Genomic DNA, 25380 nt, shown 5'->3' with positions numbered 1-25380 from the left:
GCAGAAAGGTCTAACCATTATCACAAATTACATACACAGCACAATTATTAATTTTTTATTACTATTAACAGAAAGTTGTCAGACACATGGAGAAGAATACACTGAATTGGAAACGATGTTTATGCACTACAAAAAAAAAAACTTCGCTTCAACGTGGCAGTTTTCATTTTGAAATCCAAAACCGGAAGCGCGTTTTAAATTGTGGCACATTGACGCGGGTGGTTTGATCAGCGGGGTAGGAGATTTTTTTTTTTTTTTTTTTTTTAATCCTCCTCCCAAACTTTTTCTACCTTCTCCGAAGGTCATGACAAGACTCAGTGTGACTGGACGGAGAGAAGCCAGAAGGTAAGAAAACACAGCCCGAGGGATCGGTCCGCGCACAGGACGCTGATAGGCACCGATCGGCGTCCTAGTCCCTGACGGATGGACTCTCTGGACAAACGACGAAACGGTTTACGATGCGTGTTTTAGTTGGGGGCTGTCACAAAGTGTTATGGTGATTTACCGATAGCAGTTAATGTCACTGTCTCTGCAGCGCCCGTAAGAAAGTCCTCTAAAACTTTCAAGATAGTTGTTTTTTTTTTTTAATGGTTGTTGGCTGCAGGAAAGCTGATGCACAGCGTTATTTCCAGGACATTTAGTGTCTCACAGCATCGTGTTTATGGTTATATCGTGCTTTGTATCGTTGAAATGCTTTTCTACACCTAAAAAGTGACTGTCATTTCTGTAATTGCCAGTAGTGGTTCTTTATGCATTTTCGGGGCTTTTTCTCAATCCTATTTGGCATATTAAATAATTATTTTGGTCTCACTTTTTCTCACTTTCACCCTCTATACTTAAAATCTAATAACTGTCTTTAAAACTGGAGTTTTCAGCGCGACAGTCTGAGGAGAAACATGTAGTGTTATCTATGTCCTTTAGGTTTAAATCTTCTCAGGAGATACAGATAAAGGATTGTGCCTTTGTGGTTGTTGCTCCTCAACTCTGGGGTGAAAAAAAAAATCCTCCCACAAAGTCCCATGATGCCAAATCTGTTAACATTTTTAAAAAGCATCTTAAAACTGATGTTATGTTTGGCTTTTTATTGATTGTATTGTTGGGTTCTACACTTCAATAATCTTTTTTCCTCCCTCTTTTCCCTTTCTGTTTCTCTTGCATGGCAATTCTGTTTTTCAGCTGCTGTTTAGAAAAGTGCCTCATAAATAAAGTTTGTTTGCTCGCTAGTAGATCTGGAGCAGATACAGAAGAAATCTTTTTTTTTTTTCTCAGATACTGTTGTGGGTGAGGCCGTCACAGTACATGGGACGGAAATCCCCCCCCCAACCTCCTCCATTGTCAGAAGTGTTGTCTGTTATTACACTGTCTGTCATCTCGGCCTGCTCAGTTTTCCAGAGCAGATCTTTCATGTGTGGATGTTCAGATGTTGGGTCAGTCATAGTGACGCTGATCTCAGCAGGCAAGTCGCCGCTGCTGGTCTTTTTTTTGGTTTTTTTTTGTTGGATGGACCACGACCTGCAGCAAAGGTCCCGTCCGGATTTTTCCGGAAAGCTGCAGCGAAGTTTGATATCAGAAAACGATTCGGTGATGCCAAACGTAAACAATACCAGGCTTCGGTGCAAGTCCCTAAGTATCAAAAGGCAATTAACACCGGGAGAAATCCGCCGTATAAGGGTCAGAAACATCTGATTAAAATAAGGTTACTCCCCCTCCCAAGGGGTGGTGGATTGGGATTCTGAGCAATGCAGGACCTTAAATAGAGACGCCTGGAATACATTAGTTAAATGATTAAATGTGACAGATTGGCGAGGTTTTGGCAGCGTCAGAGGATTTGATGGCAGCTTGTTGGTTGTGTCGCTGGAACGGAGGCGGCTGATTCAAAAATGTCAGCCCTGTAACCAGTGATATCGTCTGCTGTGAGAGAAGACACTGCAGCAAAAAACCACCAGCACTCACGGCACCTTCCAGTCTACCTGTGCTTTCACAGGTAGACTTTGTGAGGAAAAGGAGGCGTTGCATTTGAGTTCAAAAGAGCGTTGAGTTTGGTGTTTTGGGGTTGGATTTCTGCGTTTTGCAGATGACATGCAGTACTGTGCTGCAAAGATTTCAGGCACTAAAAAGTAAAGTGAGGATGCTTTTAACTCTTAACTTCATTCAAAGTGTAGTGAACAGAAAATAAAACTAAATAAAATCAACATTTGATGCGACCACCCTTCGCCTGCAGAACAGCACCAGTTCTCCTGCTTACACTCTCTCACAGTTTTTTCAAGGTACTTGGCATGAAAGTTGTACCTCGCATCTCGGAGAACTTGCCACAGTTCTTCTGTGGATTTAGGCCGTCTCAGTGTCTTCTGTCTCTTTATGTGATCTCGGACTGACTCGCTGAAACTGAGATCGGGGCTCTGTGAGGGCCGGACCACCTGAGCAGGACTCCTTGTTCTTGTTGCTGAAGATGGTTTCTTTATAATTCTGGCTGTATATGTTTAGGGATGTTGTCATGCTAGAGAATGAATTTGGGACCGATCAGGCGCCCCCCTGAGGCTATTACCTGATGGATAAGAATCTAAACATCTATAGTGCCTAAAACTTTGGCACAGCACTGTAGTTCTGGTTTTTTGGACTGTGTCCACCAGCATGCTGTTGGGTGGTTTTCAGCTGAGTGTCAAGCAGTTGTAAATAGGGTCAACACCTCCGACTCTGAGTACACGGTACTCTGCCAGAAAATTGTGGTTGCCTCTGGTTGTGGGTACATTTCTGCCTCAAGTAGTGAATTTTAAGTACCTTGGGGTCATGTTTATGAGTAAAAGTAAGATGGAGTGTGAGGTGAGCTGATTGACCGTAGTGGCGCCAGCACTGATGCAGGAGCTGTACTGGATTGAGGGCAAATCGAAGTGCTCAATTTCTGGATCCAGTCCTCACCCTTGGTCATGACCTCTGGGTAAACTTAACAGAAACAGTTAGATTGCAGACAGCGGTTAAAATGATGCACCTTTGCAGGGTGTCTGGGCTCACCCTTATCGACAGGCTGAGGAGCTAATACATCCTGAAGAAGCGTTGAGTAGAAACACTGTTCCTTCGTGTTAAAGGGATTCACACATCTGGGTTTAGGAAAGGCTGTAAGAAAAGAGGGGTTAAATGATTTGATAGTAACCATAGAGAAAGAAGGGGGAATAAATTGAGTGATTTGGGAAGAATGTGGAATAAACTTATTGGATAAAAGGCTAAAGAGAAACAATAAATTTAAGAGGAATGACAGGATCTGGTGGTCCTTGTGTTGAACTGCCAGTTTAGCCAGAGGTTGTCTCTTAATCTTGTCTTTAAAAAATTACTACGGCAAAGAAAAAACTACCAATAACTTTCTTAACAGGTGGACATAGGACAATCTACGGTACAGTGACGAGTAGGAAAGTGATGCAGGTGGTGAGAAGACGGTCGTGCTAAAGTCATCTTTTAAAACTTGTGTTAGCTCTTAACAATTTTCCGGAGCTACCTCAGGGGAAACTGTCTTTCTGCAACAGGACCCTGGGGTTTGACTTACTGCAGTTGCCTCAAAAATAGACGCTCTGTAAGTTTAGTTAGAGGTTTCAGGAGGTCAGTGTGACACTCTGATACTCTGGACATATCTGCAACTTCTGAGAGTAGTATTAGTGCTGTTAGTTTTTTCTATCATACACACTTCCCTCCTAATTCATGCATTCTCGTCTTGTTTACACCTTGGAACACATTGAGGACGGTTTGTTAAGCTACAACTAAATTAACTTTCGGTCTGTCCTCAAGCTCATGAGTCCCGTTGCTTAATAAAATACATGCTGTCGTATTTTTAGAGCTATTACGAGGGGTTTTAATTTTAGCACCTCACGACTGCAAGGTACTCAGTGCACTGCGGTGACATGATGTAGTGAGCAAAGGAAAAGCTGGACTTGCCAGTGTTAGGCCTGGAGTTTAATACAGTAAAAAAGAAAAAAAAAATTGGCACGTTCTGACAGACAGTATGGTGGGTTTGTAAAAAGATGCCACGAACTGGGCTTCAGTTGCTACAGTGTGCAGCTGTAGCGGTGGCATTTCAGAACATTTAAAAACTTTTTGTAGTCTCATTCCCTGTCTTTTTGCTATAAATTTTATGCATAATATATGTGTCTGTGTGTGCACGATTCAGCCACAACATTGAATCCAGTGACTGGTTTTAATGTTGTGACCGATCAGCGGCGTAACTTCATTCTCTGCTTTATGAACGCCACGGTGGTTTGTTTACCTTTCTAACCTTAAAGCATTTCTTTTTCTGAGGCAGCAATTAGTTTTAAGTGTTAGGCCTACGTGAAGCCTGATAGCAGGAGGCTTTCATCGTAATTAGCAGGCATCCAGGCTTTGAAAATGGAAATTGCCACTTTTTGCGTCATACCAGATTCCCTGATTGAAGTGGCCCTCCAAATTGCCCCTGAGAGGAGGAGAAGCTCTTCACAAGTTCCAAAGTTTCTATCTTTTTCCTGCTGAACTTGGTAGACGCTTTGACATTCACAGGAATCAAGAGCGACTCTGTTGAACCTAATTTCATTTGCCCCAAGAGTCTCAGGATCATGAGTTATTTACCTCAGTAAAACAATTTTAGGAGCTCCCGTTCAGCTTTCCCCAGTTTGACTGTTATCTGGAGATATCAGACAGTTTAAGTCTTCTCAAGATAAGAGTCATAATTTTGCAGAAATCTAACTTAATCAGCTTAAGTTAATCACGTTGAAATTGATTGTCAGTCCGTGCTCATTTTCATCATCAAATCATTCCTCTTGACTTTTGAATAAATTCAATCAATTATGATCTGTCCTTTTGACATTATTTAATTCTGTCCAGCTTTTAGATTGGGACAGACTCTGTAGTCACATCGGATATCACCGAAACTCAATTATTGTGTGAAAAAAAAAAAAAAAAAAATTAGATATTTCTGTTGGGATTTTGAGGAAAACATGGTTTAAAAGTTTAGGACAGCTCGTAATACTGACCTTTTTTAGAAAATAATATGCCTATCTCATTTACTGATTCCTGTAATGAGAAAGGAAGATTAGCCAAAGGCCGTCTCTCTGAATGCATCTATAGTCAGTTCTTGCTGCTTGCTGCTGATCTACTTATCTCAAACTGTGCTGATGAGGAAAAATTCTTTAAGTGGGGCTGGTTCAACCTAATGAATAGTTTAGTAAAGAATGAAATGGTTATTAAAAGGATAGCCGATATTTTATAATGTTGTTGTTGTCAGCAAATTGCACATGAAAAGACCAAAACCAACAGCGCGTCAGTTTGTCTATCGATACTTTCTGATTTATCTACCATGTCTGTTGCTCTCAGCCCCAAGGATGAAGAAAAAAATCTTTAAGGTTTTCAGGTTACAAATATATACTTTCATTTTTTTTAAAAAAGCTCAGTAATTTCCTAAAACAGCTGGGCACTGTAAGTATACGCAATTGTTACTCAAACAGGAGTAAAACATGCATTTCTTATGGACTATTTTCAGCCATGGATTAATACACATTTGGGGGTCTAGAAAGTATTTATGGTAGGCCAGGATGGTGTATTTGGCACTCAAAAGAAACTACATTTATTGTAAGGTAAAAACACATCAGCCAGTGGAACAGTGTATCTCATTGATGTGTTTTTAATTGTTTTTGGACAAGGTTAAGAAGCAGGAGCAGTTGATTGTTGGTTTTTGTCTTTTCTTGAGCTTTCTGAGCAATAAGAGAAATATAGAATATACACAGATTTATCCTTTAAAAACGTTGCTAATTACTGTTTATAATGTTACACCAGTTGTCTCTTGGGTCTTTATCTATGGTCTGTTGTTTGTGGTGGGTTTTTAAGCTCATTCACCTGCGGTCACATTTGCCCATGAACAATCGGTTATGCTTCTCATAAATGTAAAATGACTGGGAAAACAAAATGGGACTACAAGATGAATTTATGTGACCGACAGTGAGGTCTACCACACTGGTCCAATCAGATGCTCCTCCTTCTGCTATCTCCACTGTCTGAGAAACACTCAATGAAAAACACGGGGCTAAAAATACCCATGTTAACTCAGGAACTGGCAGGGCTTGGGAAAAGGCACACTAATCAAACTCTGTGCACTAACATCAGGGTGGGAAAACACCAAAGTGACCCAACGCTGCTAGAGTTTGGCAGCATCTGGCGAGTTTGTTGACTCTAAACAGACACTTTGGCAAGTAACCGAGCTTTATTTATTGGCTCTAATAATTGACCATAAAAGGCTTTTTGAATGGTAAAATGGTGAAAGTAACAAACTGGTTTTTGACTTTTGAGGCTTGAGCACCAAAATGATCAGATTCCGTGTCTGCCTAAACTGACCGCTTCTCTCTGAAAGAACCAAACCACGACTGCTTTTGGAAACACTGGATCTCACTGTGATGCCACAAACCTTTGAACCCAACTTTCATTTTTGGATCAAACAATGAAAGTTTTGTGGCCGTATTCAGACTTTCTCTGTTGCTGTCTCAAAACTGTCCAGTCCGTTTCTGCTTTTGAACCTGATGCCTGAGAAACGCCTCTGAGGGCAAAGTCAGAGTGAGGCCTTGAACTCCATTTTCAAACTCTAAACAGGAGCCTGGTTTCTCAAAACCATCGCCACACAGAGATCAGCTCTGTTCACTGAACTCATAATGGAAAAAAGGTTGCATTTAGCACTGAGATGCCTGTGGAAAAGCACCCCTGCCCAGTGAACTTGTTGAAGGCAGAACAAGGCTCCAACGCCGCCATGTCCAGGTCACACTGCAGCTGAAAGCAGTCTTTCATATTCTGTTTTATTTCTCCCTCTCTTCTTTTCCTGCTCTGTTTCCTTTTTGATCTCATCTTTCTGGTTTTGCATTCTCTTATTTTATGTTTCACTTTATGTATATCAGTCATATTGTAAAACATTTTGTAACAGCTTTAAAAAATTAAGGAACTTAAAAATACTGGCGCTACTTTCTCTTAGGGTGCTTTTTATGTAAGGGGTTTAAAAGTGATAACTAATGGCTTTAATGTAGTTAATAAGTCTTTTTTTATTCCTTTTACGGAGCTGTTTTAAACCAATAAGAACAACTTTTGTCTTGTTTATAATTGTTATTAAGTTATTAATAAAGGGTTACAGGTTTTAATACTGGGTCATTTTTTGATATGGCAACTGTACAAGTTAGAAAGTAAATGGCATGAATAAGTGGTAAAGTCATTAATAGAGAGTTCCTACAATAGTTCATTAAGTCTGCTGTTGTAAATTTTGTTAAAAATAAATTAGAACTGCAACAGTTAGTCAATTAGTCTATTAAAAGAAAATTAATTTTTGATAATCAAAGGATTGTTTCACTCATTTTTCCCCCCCAACCTCTCAAACGTGAAGATTTGATGCATTCCTTTGTTGTACATGATACTAAACCCTATATTTTTGCGTTTAGGACTGTTGGTTTGACACAACCAGACTTTTGAAGACTTTACATCGGGATGTTGGAAATTATAACAGGCATTTTTCAGTGTTCTCTGACATTTTATGGACACAGCAATAAGTCAGTATATCTGCCTAATCAGCAGATTAATTGATAATGGAAATAATAACTAGTGGCAGGCCTAAAATTAATTGGGGTCCATATGCCCTGCTGCTTTTTTCCAGAATGTCAGAGGTGAAATGCTTCATTGGAAAGTCCACCTGATGAGTGACCTGAAGGAAAAAGCTAAAACAAAAAAACACGTCATACTGATGAGGAAACATACCAACAAGAGGGATTTTACATAACCAGGCAACCTTAAAGGTTTTCTTTTTAATGGCTTATAACTGATGTACAAAGCATTAATTTGTCAATAAATAACTATTGATAAAGTCATTTATCAAAACTTTTTATACCTGTTAAAAGGGTGCCTTACTAGAGAATGGTACCAAAATACTGAGCAAATGATTCGAAACTGCAAAAATAAGGAACTAAAACTGCTGGATAATAAACCGTAGGGGCAAAATAAATTCAATAAATAATGCACTCAAGGCAACAGAAGTACAATTGAGTAAAAGCCAAACTCTATGAAAGACTGTCCCTTGCAATTTGGGTGAAATCACCCAGCTGATCGTCTTGGAGTCGATATGTTCAAATTAAGTTTCCTAATTCCTGGCAGACATCAAGTTGCATCTCACTGAAACTACAGCAGTAATGGCTGGCCTGAATCTGAGAAGCTAACTGATGTACTACATTATTGAAAAACTGAATTAGAGCCTGCAAACATGCATTTTCCCTTTACCAGCTTCATGGTAGTGAAGGTGTGTTGTCAGGAGCTTTAGGAGACATTTTAAAGCTTTTCAAAGACCTACGCAAGTCCTCTGCCTTGTCATTACCCCGACCCTCTTCATCAAAGAGATGCTGAACTGGTATAATTTCAACCAGTGAAGGAAATAACATGATAATACACACACATTTCAGTTGTTTCTGGGCAGAAAAACAGCAGAGGCTGACATCTGGTCTTGTTCTATAGTTATGAGAATCAAACATCTGGAGGCTCCGGTTGCTACCGTTGTGAAGAAGACAAATGGGTCAAAGTCTCCTCTTAAAGACAAATCTGCAGACCAGATATCTAGGTCAATTTAGAGAAAGTTTTAGGTCTTAAGCTGGCTTACTTTTGCTATTTGCTTGGCCAGAAAATACAAAGAGCTGATGCGATTAAATAAAAGGGAAATGAGAGAAAAAAGACACACATTTTTACAGTCATGATGGAAAATTTAGTTGAGAGACAAAGGCTGCTGATATTTGAGCCAAGTGCAAACTTCTACTGAGGTTCGGTTTGTCATGTTGGGGAAACAAGCCTGGAGAGTTTACGTCACGCCACAGAGGGAAAACAAGGTGTGCTTGGTCCAAAATGCGATGTGACGTAAGAGCTGGAAACTGGCTAATTGGGGGGAAAACTTGATTTGTGAGCCCTTCTTTGTTCCAGGAAGGGACAGCCAACAGGCAGGCATGGGACTGCCTCAGTCTCAGCTGACTTGATGCTGCTGCTGGGATTCAAATTGTGTGCAGCTTGAAGCTTTCTAGGCTGCAAACTAATGCCGACATCATTGTTTTCAGAGAGAAACATATAATGTTGCTTTTCTGAGAATTCATTCAGTTCCAGTCAAGTAGTTGGTTCTGTGGTTTGCCATGTTTGAATCCGTACGGGATGAAAAACCACGGTGCAGTTTTCCCAACAAATGCAAGTTGTTGCTTCTGGCTCCCTTCATCCTCGCAGAGAAAACCCATATAAAAAAACTTTAATGTACACTTTTAATGATATGTAAGCACGTTCAGCTTGATCAATGTAGAATGGCTGAGCATGTTGGGGTGCTGTGGGATTATTTTTGTTCTTGTTTGTCATGTACAGTACTGTGCAAAAGTTTTAAGCACTAAAAGTAAAGTGAGAGTGCTTGCAAAAATAATGCCATGAGTTTTTATTTATCAGATAATTTCATACAAAGTGCAGTAAATGGGGAAAAAAAACCCTAAATCACATCAATATTTGCTGTGAAAAAATCTTTGCCTTTTTAAAACAGCACCAGTTCTCCTTGATACAGCTTTTTAGGGTACTTGGCAGGTAGGTTGTTCCGAGTATCTTTGAGAACTTGCAACAGTTTTTCCATGGATCTAGACTGTCTCTGTGTCTTCTGTCTCTGTGTCTTCTGTCTCTTCACGTGATCCCAGACTTCTGTGGGGGACAGACCATCTGTTGCAGGACTCCTTGGTCTTCTCGTTGCTGTAAATACAGTTAGGTCCATAAGTATTTGGACAGTGACACAATTTTCGTAATTCTGCCTCTGTACACAACCACAGTGGATCTGAAACAAAGCCATCAAGATGTGATTGAAGTGTAGCCTTTCAGCTTTAATTCGGGGGGTTTAACAAAAATATCACATCAACCATTTAGGAATTAAAGCCTTTTTCATACATAGTCCCTTATTTTCAAAGGCTCAAAAGACTCCGACTCTGAGTCCATTGTACTCTGTCAGAAAATTGTGGTTTGACTGCTTCTGGTTGGGATCACGTTTCTGCCTCAAATAATGAATTTTGAAGTATCCTGGGGTCTTGTATATGAGTGGTGAAAAATTGTGAATCGAGTCTGCGCAGTTCTGTATATGCACTACAAGAACTTTATGTAACCCAAACTGGGATCGTGTCATTGGGCAAAGTCTTCAGCATATCAGTAACTTTTGTGAGTCTAACTTACTGAAATTAATAAATAAAAATATATGTTATTAGAGTAATGAGTTAGACTTGTGGACTACAGATTTAGTTGACGCAGACAAAGTGGAAACTAGTCACTGTGTGCATTTACATTTGCACTAGTATCCTAGTTTTAATTGGGGTTTTAGAGTGTTACATAAATGTTTCTTGCATGTGAACATCATATCAAGTTCAGAAATTCTGATAACTAGATAACTTTTCTGATTCTAGGATAATATTTTATTGATCCCTGGAGGAAAATTCACAGGGAAATGCAGAAAGGAGATGGTGCAGGTTGAAGGCAAGGGGGCTCACCCAATGTATTCCATCGTGAAACAACTCCTCCAATATGTTTAATATCACAGACTAAGGAGATCTGAAAAGAGAGGATAAGAGTGGGATTTTGACTGTAAAAGTTGTCACTGGATGTCAGCATCTGTTGACAGTGGCCTCCCTTTGTCCTCCATTAGAAGCTTTGAAAGCCGAGCCTCCAGTACTCTGCGGCCAGACACAGCCTCTTCATCTTGAAACTCTCCAAGTGTTGGACTTGGGGGCTTTTTGAAAACAGCGTAGCCACCAAAGAGGCATAATGCCTCATTGTGAAGGCTGAATGTGCCTGATTGTGTTTGCTGGAGAATCTGGAAGGAAGAGGGAGGGGAGGCAGGACGCATGTGATGCTAGAAGTCAACCCGATGGTGATTCAAAAGAGAAAAGAGGAGATTTTTTTTCCCCCTCTATACAGTGGGACACACTTGATGTTAGCATTGACACGGCGTGATTTATGATGAAGGGATTGGCGGCAGGAGATGGTGTCTGGTGGTGGAGTCCTGTGTATTGAGGTGACAAAGTGTTACTGTGTGTGTGTGTGTGTGTGTGTGTGTGTGTGTGTGTGTGTGTGTGTGTGTGTGTGTGAGGTTTAGCGCACACAAACACTTGAGTCCTCGCCAAGAGAGATAACACGTTATCTAACATTAGTGTGATGCATCATGTGATGCTGGTCTCGGTGCCGTTGTTGGCTGCAGGATGCCGCGGTGTCTGTCTTTGTGTGTGTTGTGCATGTGTCATACTGGTTGTATTTGTTCAGCTCTCAGTTTTCGCTTGTCTTCTCTCCGGTGTTTTCCTGCTGCCTTCAGGAAGCAGCTTTCAGGACAGCCTGATTTCCTGACAGGGCCCCCCTCCCCTTTCCTACTGAGAGACAATGGGAGGTCTCCCACAGGGGCATGGAGGGTTGTGTATGTGTGTGTGTGTGTATGTGTGGTGATGAAGGGGATTTATTGGGGGAGAAGTGGGCTTCCCTTCAGGAAACTGCAGACTTATCCCAGCAGCAGAGAGGCCCTCCTGTGTGTGTGTGTGTGTGTGTGTGTGTGTGTACTTGTATTTTTGTGTTTATTGGGCCTGAATGTCCTCATGAACATAAAGTCATTTAATAAATCTTCTCCTAGCCTCCACGACAAAAATAAGTTCACGATTATGAGTTGGGTTTAGGTTTAAGATTAACTGGGATGAGAGTTAAAAGTTGTTAAAATGGGTATTTGCTTCGTGAAGCAACAAATAAGTTGAGGTTCAAAGTTCATTCGTGACCTTGGAAGCATCAGTTAGAGACCAGTCTCCCTTCAAAGTCCATTTAGTAGCTGTTCTGTGGCGGTTTTGATAATATCACACGATCCTCATCAGCAGATAGTTGACAGTTGTCAGTAAATTGTATTCAGTGTTCAATGTTGGCTTAAAAGCTGCAATCCAAAGTTCATTCTTGACCTTGGAAATGGAAAACATCTCAGGATTAGTATATCGACACTGATCTCCCAATTCGATTTCGATTCACAAATCTGGAATCGTTTTGTTTCTTTTCGATTCGGTTCTTGATGGTTCAGTTACACTAGATAAACACCAGTGTTGAATTAGCCATTGGCAGTTTCTGATTGCAGTGTACCAGTGGATTTATTGACAGCAATCACTGGATTTCTTTCATATTGAAGAAAAACTTAAAAACGTAATGATTCTCAGAATTATGGTAAAAGCTGATCAGGGGAGATTGTGTATGTGTGCATGGTATGCATATAGGGGTGGCAGTATCTGTTTCTCTGTGTGTGTGTGTGTGTGTGTGTGTGTGTGTGTGTGTGTGTGTGTGTGTGTGTGTGTGTGTGTGTGTGTGTGTGTGTGTGTGTGTGTGTGTCCAGATTTCTGAATGGGTTTTTTCTCATGTAAAGCAGTCAGATAGTAAAAGTTGCTGTCAGTGAGGGAGGATGTTGACTTTCACCCCCCTGTCAGTTAGATTGCATCTCCTTCTCTCGCTCTCTGGCTTCCCTTGTCGGGAAAAGGGTGGTGTTGGGGATGAGGTCACTGTTTCAAAATATGGCCCTGGGCCTCGAACCAGAACATTTCCTCCTCCATGAAGGGGACTGAGTGCAGGACGACCCAGGGTACTCTTCTTCATTAATAGCACGTTCATGGGTCTGCTCTGGGATGACGGGCTAGTTGTCGCATGTTATTACTGGACCCGAAGGGAAAAACCATACAATTGTTCTGTCTATGATATTTTTTAGGAAACACTTTTGGTCACTGAAGTACTAATCCATCCAAGTTACCTTTTATAACTCCTAAATCTGCCTGTTCTAACTCAACAGATCTAGATCAAGTTAATTGGGTCTTCGATGACAAAGACAACATGCAGTGATGTGTTTTGAATGTAAAGTGAGCTTCTCATTTGGTTTGCAGCTCTGATCGCTTCAAGCCTGTTCGTTCAACCACTAAAGCAGTTTGAGTCAGTGTACATTGATGAAACCTTCTACAGCCTAATTCTCGTCTACTAGTATGTGGGCCTTATTTTTATCATTTTGACCATCACATCTATTGATAATACTCATCTATGTACTCATCGACAGGATAAACTGGTGAGCGAATCAATGTGCAGAGTAGATAAGTGGAGAACGTTGTTTCTACTTTTCCCATAATTGGTACCAAATTACATAGATCTGTCCAGGAAAACTTCTTGGAAATATTTAGGAAATGATTCAGAAATTACACACCCATAAAATAAATCATTACATAACGCTAACATAAAATGACAGTGGAATTAATCTTTAACAAGTAAGCAATCAAACAAACAATGATGTGTTGTCAACATAGTTACATATTGGTGAAGTATTATTTCCACCTCGTTTCACAGAGTTCTGGCTCTATTTTCTGCTTTTGGTGTCTGATAATGTTGGCAGAGCTAGAGGATTACTGTATGACTACCCTCACTGCAAAGCGCTTGCAATGTAATGACATGCGACCGTGGTGCTGGGTGTGAGCTGCTGCAGTTATGATTGTCATATTACTTTATAACTGAATCAAACCCAGTTAGACGTTTCCTAAATTAAAGTGGTATGCCCAAAATGAGTTATGTCTGACTGTGGGATCATCTGACTGTGTGAGTGTGTGGACGCATGGATGGATGTTTGTGTGAATATATGTGCTCATGTGTTTGTTTTTATGCATGTTTAGTCAAGTTTTTACTTGTGTGTGTGTGTGTGTGCGTGTGTGTGTGTTTGTGTGTGTGTGCAGTTGTGTTTGTGTTTATGGGTACTTCTTTCATTTTGTTTTGGCTTGTGTGGGTGTCATTATGAGTCTTGGGACTCAGTGGTGTGTACGTTCATGCCTGTGTGTGTGTGTGTGAGACTCAGCTGGCCAGGACTTGGGGTGTAGAGAGAAGGAATGCAGCTTCGCACTGCAGTCTGTAATTTGCTGCCTGTCATCAAATCAGAGAGAAAAACAGCAACACACACACACACACCTCAGAAGAGCTGAGGTGTGTGTGTGCGTGTGCGTGTGCGTGTGTGTGTGTGTGTGTGTGTGTGTGTGGTGTGAGAAGAGAAGAGGGTGAGGGGAGAAATGAGAATCATGTGAGCAGAGACAAGAAGTGGAGATATGGAGGGGAACGGATGAGGACAAAGGAAACAAATGAAGAATGGAAGAACCAAATGTAGAGACAAAGACGATGTTGGCAGGAGATGAGAATTAGAGCAGAGAAAGACATTGAGCCATTAAGTATTTTATATTATGCTCTACAGAAGTAAATACTTATCTGCATTTTATAAATTACTAGTTGTAAAAAGCTACAGTTCATTTGGCATGTGCCTCTTGCAGCTGCCATCTTTTTGTTGACCTTTTTTAAAATTGCTTTCCATAGTGTTACGATGCTGCTGTGGATGATGGATAAATTGAAGTGGATGATTGTGTAACAGAAGTTTATGATGCTTTTTTATTTAAAGTAATGCTGTACATACCATCAGCCAACAGTGGTTACACCAGAAATTCATCACTGAAAATGCAGCCAGTCAGCATACCAGTAGGCCTTTTCCATTTCCCACAACTTTTTAAGAACTTGTAAGGCTTTGCGGCAAGTTCTGCCTTGTGTTTCTACTGTGTTGTTGCGTCAGCGTGTCGCCTGTCGACGGAAACGCAGATCCTGTTTTATTTAATGTGGTGTTAGGATTTAGTACCACCTTCACGAGCAGGGCCAAAATTTTGTTCCAGAAACAACAGAAAAATGGACAACAGTGGAAACCAAAGCTGAACCTGTGACAATGTCTGTCTTAGAATATCAACATTGGAACAAGTTTTGTTTGGTGCAATCATTACTCCTTTTCTTACTGACAGTTAAGAGATACCTTCTTAATGTGCTTGCGATGTAAGCGACGGGGGAAAAAAATCCACGGTCCTCGTTTTGTGCTAAAATGCAAGTTAACATGAGGCTTCAGTAGTCTGAGTTACTCAAATCAGGTCGTCCAGGTTTAGAAAGATGCCACCTGAACTCTGGTAGAAAAAAGTAAATGGTACACAGGTGCATGAAAATGCATGATCTGCAGCGTACCTGGGTAAACCTGTCGTCATCACACGTACCTGGCATTCTTTGCAATGTTAAATTCGGTGTCACTGTCAAAATACGAATGACCTGGCCCAGAAGCTCAAGTGCTATTTGTTTTTATGTTGAAAGACACATACTTTGTTGTCACTGATATAAACCATAGCACTGCTCCGCTGGAACTACGTTCAGACCTGTACTTTATACAAGATAATCCGGATGTGATACTGTGGGTTTCCATCCAGCTTTGAGGAAGAAAGAAATAAAGAGAAATAGAGATTACAAAGTTTTGACACAAACTGGATTTTGGTGAAAACATCAGCGTAATTGAACCTAACTGTTGTCTGAGCATAGCTGAGGAGGTGAAGTTACAGAAACTGGAGTCAGACTTGTTTCAGCTTCAACATTTTTTCATTTATCCGACCTAGCAGGATTACATGTTACTAAAACTGCCCAGTAAACAAACTTCTAGTGAATTATGTGGCTTGTTTTATAAACTCTGGTTAGCTTGTTTTTGATCTTAAACAAACCCCGTACAAAAAAACAAAGTACGGTAAAGTACTTCTCTCTGGTCTGGACTAAAGCGAACCACTGAGGTGAGGTCACATCTTGAAACCCTTTTAACATTTGTGAAACTTGCGTCTGATTGGTCCGGAGGCTGCAGCATCATGTTTATTGCAGTCTGACCTGAGAGAAGAGGCCGACAGAAACACTGAGGGGAAACAGAGCGACTGGTAAGATAAAGAGCAGAAACATTGTTTTCAGTTAGAGATTCGTTCTTTTTTTCTTCCCAATACATATTTTAATTAATCCATTATCCATAATAGCCCATAGTAAAACTTGTGTTAATTAGTCTTCTGTCTGTCTGAATGTTTGTGGTCTTTTCTTTGACAATAAACTGTCTGTCGGCTGCAGTCTGAGCTGACGGATGATCTGTGTATGTGATGGATGTGTGTGTGTTTATGGGTTATCAGTAGTCAGCCAGTTAGAAGAACAAACCAGCGTGTTGCAGCAGCATGTGTCACTTTAGGAATGTGCCTGAGGCTGCTGGAAAACATATCTCTGCGTGTGTGGTGCTACAACAGTGTGTATGTTTGAAACAAAATTAATGATTGTGTGTGTGTGTGTGTGTGTGTGTGTGTGTACTTTTCCAAAGACGGTGTTTTTGGGCATTACATGTATCGATCATGAAGAGGAAACTGAGCATTGCACTAAAAGTAGTTTTATGTACACCGTACACTGGCTTTGTATGACCCACATAGACAGCAGCCGCTGTAATTTTCTTTGTAAACCCACACACACCTGTGATAGTGAAGTTTGCGGCAGCGCAGGTGGATGTACACCTTGTCCCAGTTTACACTAGATGCCCTGTTTTCAAGCGTTGGGGCTTTTCCATACTTGCTCCCTCAATTGGCACATCCTGACCTCTATAAGGAGCCAACGTGAAAACCTCTTTCAAAATCCCACTGACATTTTTAACATTAACTCCTAAAAATCCAGCTGCAACAAATCCTTTCTCAACAGTATGTCACTTTGCTCATATCATATGTTTAGATAAGGATAGAATTTTTTTGAAAAACGTTGTAATGTTTATTCAATATTTATGTTTTTTTAGTGGCCTTTAATGAACACAAGTTCCATTAAGCCCTAGATGTTGACGGGATAAACGTGACATCTTGACAGAGCTGAGTCGAGGGGTCATGGTTAGGTCAGAAATGTCTGTAACAACAGCGGTATAGAGAGAACTGAACACAATAGAAGTTGTTAGACTGCAGACATTACAGCTAGAAAGTATAAAAATGTAGAAGAGAGCATTTGAGAGTTTTGTGGATGTGGATGAAACCAAGCTTCGGTGACTTTAGTACCTGAGCTGCAGCAGTTGTAGTTTTTTTTATGGGAGTTGTAGTTTTTTTCTTTATTCATAAAGTAAATGTTATTTAACTTGGTATTTTTCTTTGTCCATTGTTGTGGTGGAAAGATACCACAATGTGTACAAAAGATAATTCCAGCATTATAAAAATAACATTAAAGAATAAATGTTGTGCCATATCTGGAAAGAGTAAAGCTTAAAGAACAAAGGAACAAATCAAATAACACAGAAAACTGCTTAATCAATGGCGGCAGTCCAAATTTGCATTTTACGGTATTTCACATAGGTGTAGCCTCCTACCGGAGGGATGAACACCATTCTTTCAAAATATATCCACTCAGTGGGTGTTTTGATGTTGGTGGTGGAGAGCACTGTCTAACACGTTGGTCCAAACCTTGGGTTGAGATCTGGTGACTGCAAAGGCCATGTCTTGTGATTCGTATCATTTTCACACTCAAACCTTTTACTGACCCTTTCATTCTCTGTATGGAAGCATTTGCATTTATTATGTTTCTCCACTTATCTATCTAAACTTATCTAAGTTTTTCCTTAATTTTTCACCCGATAATGTGCTTTTGTGTTGTGATGGCAGCGTTTTTTTGGACTGGTATGATGATGACCTCTGTCTCTCTCTCACAGGGCGGTGTGGAGCAGGGCGGAGGGAACCAGCCTGAACTCCCGCTGCATGCATCGTTCACTGAGCGGCTGAGAGAGGTACACTTCACGTCAACGCACCATAACAGACTGCTTTGTTGTGCTTGTTCAGAATTTTTTAGGATTGTCTTGTAACTGTAGTGATCTGTGAATGTCCCACCACCATGGTACATGGTATGCAGGACATTCTGTCGTCATGACAGCGTCTGTGACTCTGTAAACACATTTTTATGAACATGATAACTCAAAAACAGAGTAAAAACTTTGCACTTACACCATGGGCACCCCATATGGAGTAGATATTTGATTAGATTTTGGTGCGCCTTGCTGCATTCAAATGCATATGAATAAAGCAGAACAGATTTTTTTTCTTCTGTTAGTAATCGTTGATGACAAAGTACTTGTACTGTGAGCATACGTTCTTTTGTCATGGAGATCATGGTGGGACATGAGGCCATCCAAGTGCCTTATGTATTTATGTTAATGTCTTTTCTGTTGTGATTGGTATAACACTTTATAATAAGTATCTGCTTCATGGAAAATTTTCCATTTTCCACCAGCAACACTTTCTAACTGGTAGCTCTTTCCTGCTGTACAGGAAGTGTTCAGTTTTTCCTGCTTGGAGCCAAGAGAAGAAGAACCAGATTGTTAACAGGAGCAGAGATAGCTAATGTAGCTAAATGGACAAAGAAAAACCCTAAATTTAATTTATTTTGAGACATTTTGTTTTGTCTTTGAAAGGTAGCCAAAGACTGACAAATCTGATAACCTCAGTTCCTGCCCCAGTCAGACTTTTATGAATCAATTCTTTGGTGTAAATGTAAACTTTACTTTTTTAAGGGTGAAATTGTCCATGTTGACTTTTAAAAAACAAGTTTCATAACTTGTAATATTTTGCATTGAGATGTTTCACAATGTAGTCCACTCCCTTAAAGTTTCTCTGCCACGTCCACCCAGTTTTGGTTTTCAGGATTTTTCTCGTGCCTGAATGAATGGATATTATGCTTAGAGGAAATAACTGATTTCCCAGTAAAGCAGTATTTATTTCAGTTCTTAGTGGTCTTGTGGTGAGGAGAATCCTGTGGTTTTTTAGTAGAGCTGGATGGTGCGATGCTGTCATAATGGAGCAGCAGTTTTGAGGTTTTTGGACCTGTTCTGCTCATTGTTGTTGACTTTGTTCTTAGGTGTTTCCCCTGACTGCTATCTTCACTGTGTGCCAGAAGTTTACAGTATACACACGCATACACACTTGCACTTAAGATACGTATTTTAAGTCTTAGTGACTTGCAACGACTCTGACAGGAAAGTAAATCTTTTGAGTTCCACAGTGTAGATCCTCTGAATGCTCAAGCAACCACTAGTAAAGTCAAGAGCTTGAAAGTAGAAAACACGCACACACACAGCCTCTCTCTGAGGTATGGATGATGTCAGGCTCAACATCCTTCACGACGTTTGAAGAGGAAAAGCAAACAAGAGAGCCATTTAACAAAACCTCTTTATCGCTGAGAGAAGGGAATTCACCGTCTTTTGAATTCAGTCACAGGTTGTCACACGTGCTAACAAGCCATAAGAAAACACGAACACAAACGTCTTCAGGCCTTTTTGCACTTTGTAGTAAGTTTACAACTCCTATAAAGACGCATCTATGTCCGCCTTTAAAGTGAGAGCATGGACCCGCTTGGGTTGTTTAGAAGTTATGCGCTTTTTGTTGTTCGCTGTGTAAAGCTGTCTCTTATTAACAAAAAATGTTGATGTGGAGCACATGATGTTGATGCCTACAGGAAAATCGATGATAGAAAATCTAAACGCACGTTGACACTTCTTGACAGTCAGTAGATAACAAATGACAGACTTTCTGCAATGTTTTTACCAAAACTTGTGGTGTTTTAGAAATTACATCCTTTTCCTTCCCTCTGGTCCAAGTACATTCATGAGAAATTCATTCATGTCACTGTGTGTGTTTTTTTTTTTTTTTTTTTTCTTTAGCCAGGTGTTGATTTGAAGCTGTGTGTGCGCTGAAAGGTCCCAATCCTGAAAAATGACTCAGTCGGTGCAAGTTAACCCGAAGTTGCCTGGTAAGAAACTGCATGACGATGCCTTTGTTTTTGTTTTTCCACCTGTCATCCCCATTTATTTTCTAACTATAAAATGTATACATTTTGGCTAAGATTTAAGATGAAGTTTTGGTGTTGCATCATGTTGTAATTTTTTAATATATTGTTGTAATAAATTAATTTATTCTAAATCTGCCAGTACCAGGTTTGTGGGGTTGAAGAGAAAGTTCACACGGTATTAGGGAAGCTGTACTGTAAATGCCACAGATCACATACCTAAACCTGCTCCAATATATCATCACACTTTCCAACTATTTAGTGTATTGACTTTAATAGGTATACTTTGTCAGCATTAAAGCAAATACACATTATACTTTCCAAGTTTTTATGCTGGTTTATATAAAAACATGAGTACTGTTGTCTCTGCTCTTTTTTGAAGCAGTAAAATTTTGATGTGAGACTTCTGTTTCTGCAGTATTAATAAAAAGGTACCCTGTGAAGCTTTTGACCATTAGTTTTGTTATGGAGCAATCTATTATACACGCACAAGGATGCACATGCACATGCTATTGCACTGATTGGTAAGTGGTGACAGTAATTCACGAAACAATGTAGCAATGTGCCAATAAAGGAAGTGAAGAAGGCAACTAGAAGCTAGTATACAGCTGTAAACAATGCAGGACACAATTTTTGTTTGTTTACAAGGAAACAGGGCATCTTTGAATACCAATGCTGTATCTATGTTGCCAAGTTACCTGTCCTTTTCCCTTCAGATCTAGGCTCTCCATTCATCTACTCCAGTCAGGAGGAGGCTGACCAGCCAGGTTCCTACTCCGTTCAGACTCCGTATGGTTTCCAGCTGGATCTGGACTTCCTTAAATATGTAGAAGAAATAGAGAGTGGGCACAATCTTCGTCGGGCTCCTGTGAGCTCCCGCCGCGTAGGCCGAGGGGTCAAACTCTCCCAGAGGAGTCCAAGTGTGGGCGGGCGTACCAGTGGCTGGACATCAACAGAGTCTCTTGCATCCCCTGCCAGTGAAGATGGCAGAGCTCCTCCACCGCCACCACCACGCAACCGCCTTGGGTCAGCTCCCTGTGAGGGACACTCTCTTTCTCCTGTAACCCTCCTCACTGTCCCTCCGCTGTCTGCCGGGGCCAAAGTACCACCTCCTCCACCGCAGCGCAACCCCAGAGTTGAGCGGACTCTCCTGGAAACCAGCCGGCGGCTACAGCAGGAACAAACCCACCAGCACCAGAATGGTGGACGCTTCCAGCTCGCAGATCCTCCTAAACAGATTTTACCCTCCCCATCCACTCAGCCTCTGCAGGGTAGCTGGACTAAACCCAGTCCTCAGACCTCTGGGCGCAGCACTCCAGCTGCTGGCACCACAATGACTACTATCCCTCCCAGCCAGCTGCAAACAGTTAGAGAGCAGATGGCTACGGCATTGAAGCAGCTGAAGGAGATGGAAGAAAGGGTAAAGGGTGTTCCTGCGCTTGAGAAAGAGGTGGCCAAGCTTCGTGCAGAGAAAGACATGCTCCTGTTAGCCCTACAAGAGAACAAAGTAACCATGGAGTTGGCCCAGAAGAAGAAACAATCTGCAGAGTCTTTTACCCAAACCACAGAGACCCTTCATCCCCAAACTGATCACCACATCCACAGTCGGCTGACTTCACCAACGTCACCTGGTCACAAAGGCTTCGGAAAATCTGGTGAGCTGAAAAGGCTGACAGAGAAATTTGAGGGCAAGGAAGAGAAAACACAAGAACCGTCAAAAGTTTTAGTAAAGCCTCCAGAGAAAGTTTCAGTTGTTGTGAAGAAATCCGTGGCTGTTGGGGACGACATGCCAATGGACACTATTGTTTTCTACTACAGCCAGGGTGTGAAAGATGCTTCTGAGGGCACCATGGTGAATGTTTGTGAGAAAGGCACAGGAACAGAGGCCCCTCTGGTTCAGGAGGAGGGAGTACAGGCCAGGGTGGAGACAGAAGAGGCCGAGGTTTGGGTCACGGAGTCACTACTTGGACTGACCAGCGAGGCACAGCGGGAGATCGACACCTTACAGGACACTATTAAATTCCAGCAGGAGACCATTGTGGCTGTAGAGAACCAGCTGAGTGTGGCCGACAAAGACCTGTGGACGCTTAGAGCCCAGATGGAGGAGAAAACCTCCAAAGTCACATTTGAGAAGGGGGTGCTTGTAAAACCAGACACAACGAATGCCCAGGTAGAGACACTGACGTCTGCGTTAAGGGATGCTGCGGTTTTGTGCTGCCCAGAGGTGACTGATGCGTGCGTAGGCGAGATTTTAACAGCAGATCAGATCGAACAGGGCACTCAGACTGATGCTTTACAGAAAACAGCAGAACCGGCTCCTGTGGCACTGGTCAGCACTGGGTGTCAATGGGAGAACTTGTTTGAGGAAAAGACTGAGGAGCAGAAAGTTGCAGTGCCAAAGAAGAGACAGTTGACCATTGCTGAGTACAAGGTTTCTCCAGAAGAAAAGGTGGTCAGCAGGGCCGAGAAGAAAGAGGAAGACCAAGGACAGAAGACTACAACCAGCAACACCAAGACAGGTGAGAACTACCAATATTTACCTTCATTATAGGGTTAAAGATGTTAAGAGTTGGGACATCATATGAGGTTGCTTCAATTTTTACATCAAATGTTAGAAGTATTTGGCAAAATACAAAACAATGCATCATTAGTATCTGCATTCCGAGGCAAGTGGTAGAGAATGAGTATAATTTCATTTTCACAACAAATGGAGCATAATGAAGGGACTATACACATTACCTCTTAAGGTAACGATTCATTTTACAGGTTCATAATGTCCGAACAATCTCAAAGAATAACCCTGGAAAGTTTTACTAAATAAAGCTAAAGATTATGTAATGTGGTACTAATTTATATGCAAAATAAGAATGTGCTTAAAAGAATTGTCTCATTTGAAACCAAGCAAATATTCATTCATTTGTTCATTTTTAGTGGACACTTAACTCTCTATATGTTGCCTGTCTGAAGGAAATTTTACATTTTTGCATTTTCAACTGACCTGTTGTACACTGACTAAAAGGCTTGCTAGGCTACACTAGTAATTAATTAGAAGTATACCAACTCAAAACTCAATTTAATATAATGAATTACAAATTACAGTTTTTCCTGTGAAATGTCTTTGAAATTATTCAGAAATCACAGAAAATAGAGCATCACTTACTAATATCTGTTTTATAAACAGTTCCACTAGAAAGACAAAGATAATGTCATTTCTATTCCAGCAATTGGGACTCATAACATACTGGTTGAGGTGAGGTGTGTGTTTCTCTGGCGTACTTTGTTTGAACTAGTGTTTGATCAATGTGCTTCCTTCATGTCAACAGGTATGCTGAAATCAATCATGAAGAGGAAGGATGGGAGTAACTCGGGCGAGAATCGCACCACTGGCAAGAAGAGCCTGCAGTTTGTTGGTATTCTAAATGGAGGGTGGGTAACATGAAACCCAATTTTTAATTTTTCCAAAGTAAAAATAACATACAGGTGGCACAAGGTGTCCAGGTTCGAAGTAACGATTTGACACGTAAGAAAAAACAAAACAAAAACCTTTTCCTCACCAACTGGAGTGTTGTTTTGAAAAAAAGAGGTAGCCGGTGCCTAAAATGTGAAGTGCAAAAGTTGTGAGTCTGTGATCTGTTTTACAGCAAATATTTGTCTCTCTCAGTTATGAATCAACATCCAGTGAGGAAGAGGAGGAAGAGGAGGAGGAGGAGGAGGAAGATGGTAGTTCTTCTGGAGAAAGTGGAGAAGGCGAGTGCTTGGACAGCACAGAGGAGGACGAGGCAGCTCTGGAGGAAGAAACATCTGAGGAGGAGAGAAACGTCAACCTGGATGAGAGTGACACTGATGAGGAAACTCTGAGAGCCACAAGTTATTCATCGGATGCTGTGAAAGAGAAGTACGTTGTTATTAAGTGGGAAAGAATACATTTTTTAAGTTGCTATATGGACAAATGCAGTTTCAGGTCCCTGTAGGCTACAGGAAAATGGGTTTATATAGTTTCCTTGTTTAAATGTAGTGCTGTTAATGTGAATGTTATCAAATCATGTTGCAATGCAAAGAGAAAGTCTTATCACGTTTATATACATACACTCCCTAAATACACAACTGTAAAATCCACATACAATGGTAATGCAAAGAAAGAGAAACGGTGCAGAAAGCAGTATATTGTTTTGTTTCACCTTCACACATTTGTGTTTTTTTTTCACAGGTTTGAGCTGAGCTCAAAAATGCGTGAGGCTTGCCTCATTCTGAAGAACCACCTTAACGACGACATTAAATCACTGAAGAGTAAGGAAGTGGTGCGTCCCTGCTTGCTTCTTCAAATAATTTTACCCCAGAGTTTTACATTTAACTTCATCATTTCATCACATGAATAATTCAAAGTAAATTATAGCCATTTAATGTCATAATTACTTAAAGTTGATGATAGCTATGTGGGTGTATTTTATTGTTTGTAATAAATGTTTGGCTAGGGCTAAAAATATCCCCAAACAACTGGAGTTTCATGTAACAATTACAGAGAAGTCGAGTCTGGGAAAAGACTTAGGAACTGAATCACTGTTAACAACAGATTGTAAAAAGGACTTACCTTAATATTCAGTTGAATGTCAGCCTAATAACTGGAGACAAATACTGTTTGACTTTGAAATACACTGCATGCACAGCTGTTTTTAGCTTCAAACTATGATCAAATCTGGATTAGAAATTAGCATTAATAAACTATAATATTAATAAGAGAGTTCAAGCCTGTAGCCAGTATCCCTCAGATTCTGTTTTTCTCAGGTGTTCTCAATGCATACTTATAATGACATGACTTTGCACCCTCACCCTCAGCTCTCCAGCACCCACACTGTGCAGCTTGAGTGGTTCCGTATCTCCAGTGCAAAGATGGCTCAGCCTTCACGGGTCTCCGACTACCTGATGGCGTTCTCTGAGGTGTCGTCAGTGCTGCTGGAACATGTAGTCAATATGACCGACGGCAACGGCAACACGGCTCTCCACTACAGCGTCTCCCACTCGAACTTTGGTGTGGTTGGGCTGCTGCTGGACACAGGTCAGTGATAGTCGTCAGACAATAATGATCCAAACTACACTATAGAGCAATACCATACAGACAACAACAACAATCTAGTTAATAATCCAACCACTGATTGTTACTTGTGTGCTGTTGGATGAAACCAGCCATTAGTTTACTTGGGTTCTCCTGTTGTTTTGTGCATTTGTGTGTTTGACTTGTGCAGAAATGGAAAAAGGAAGACCCCTCTGGTTTAAGCAGCCATTCGCTAACACATTGGAGCTATTTCTTGACTAGCAAAAGATGGTTCCAACGACAGTCCTCATAGTGATGTTGGTATCTTTGATTTCTGAACAAAACTCAGGTTACTCATGCATGTGTTACTGACAAGCTTCACACCATGTAAAGAAGACAGTTCTAGAGTTTGAGGGCTTGTGCTTTCACTAGAAAGCTAACTGTTTTTCCGTAATTGTAGTCTTTTAGCTAAGGTGGACAATTTTGTTCAGAGAATCTGTGTACGGTGGAAAAAAACGAAAGTGGTACTGAGAATTATGTTGTATATAATTGATCTAAAAAGCAAAGATCTTTATGTGCCCAGCGGAGATCTGGTCTTTTACTACTTGCCGTTGAAACTGGACAGTGTGTCAATCTGTCAAATAATGCCGACTTTGTAGGTATGAAGACTC

At 40.8% G+C, this 25380-nt stretch overlaps 1 protein-coding gene across 3 annotated transcripts in view; it reads left to right on the top strand.

Annotated features, from left to right (window-relative positions):
• The first annotated feature begins 276 nt into the window (after nucleotides 1–276).
• kank3 (KN motif and ankyrin repeat domains 3) overlaps nucleotides 277–25380 on the top strand; it is a 36600-nt gene continuing 11496 nt past the window's right edge. Inside the window, exons 1-8 of one of the 3 annotated variants that reach the window (XM_040128239.1) lie at nucleotides 277–345; nucleotides 17555–17629; nucleotides 19560–19644; nucleotides 20397–22199; nucleotides 23004–23106; nucleotides 23342–23575; nucleotides 23888–23978; nucleotides 24514–24733. In XM_040128239.1, coding sequence (XP_039984173.1) covers nucleotides 19608–19644; nucleotides 20397–22199; nucleotides 23004–23106; nucleotides 23342–23575; nucleotides 23888–23978; nucleotides 24514–24733 — 2488 coding nt within the window. In that variant the 5' untranslated portion in view covers nucleotides 277–345; nucleotides 17555–17629; nucleotides 19560–19607. Of the gene's footprint in view, nucleotides 346–380; nucleotides 497–17554; nucleotides 17630–19555; nucleotides 19645–20396; nucleotides 22200–23003; nucleotides 23107–23341; nucleotides 23576–23887; nucleotides 23979–24513; nucleotides 24734–25380 lie in introns of those variants that run through there. The other 2 variants (XM_040128237.1, XM_040128238.1) reach the window with 2 other exon arrangements.

Source organism: Xiphias gladius, chromosome 6 (genome assembly GCF_016859285.1).
Source record: "Xiphias gladius isolate SHS-SW01 ecotype Sanya breed wild chromosome 6, ASM1685928v1, whole genome shotgun sequence".
NCBI classification, from domain to species: Eukaryota; Metazoa; Chordata; class Actinopteri; order Istiophoriformes; family Xiphiidae; genus Xiphias; species Xiphias gladius.
The sequence above is the reverse complement of the archived record's forward strand: the minus strand, read 5'-3'. Positions and strand labels throughout refer to the sequence as shown.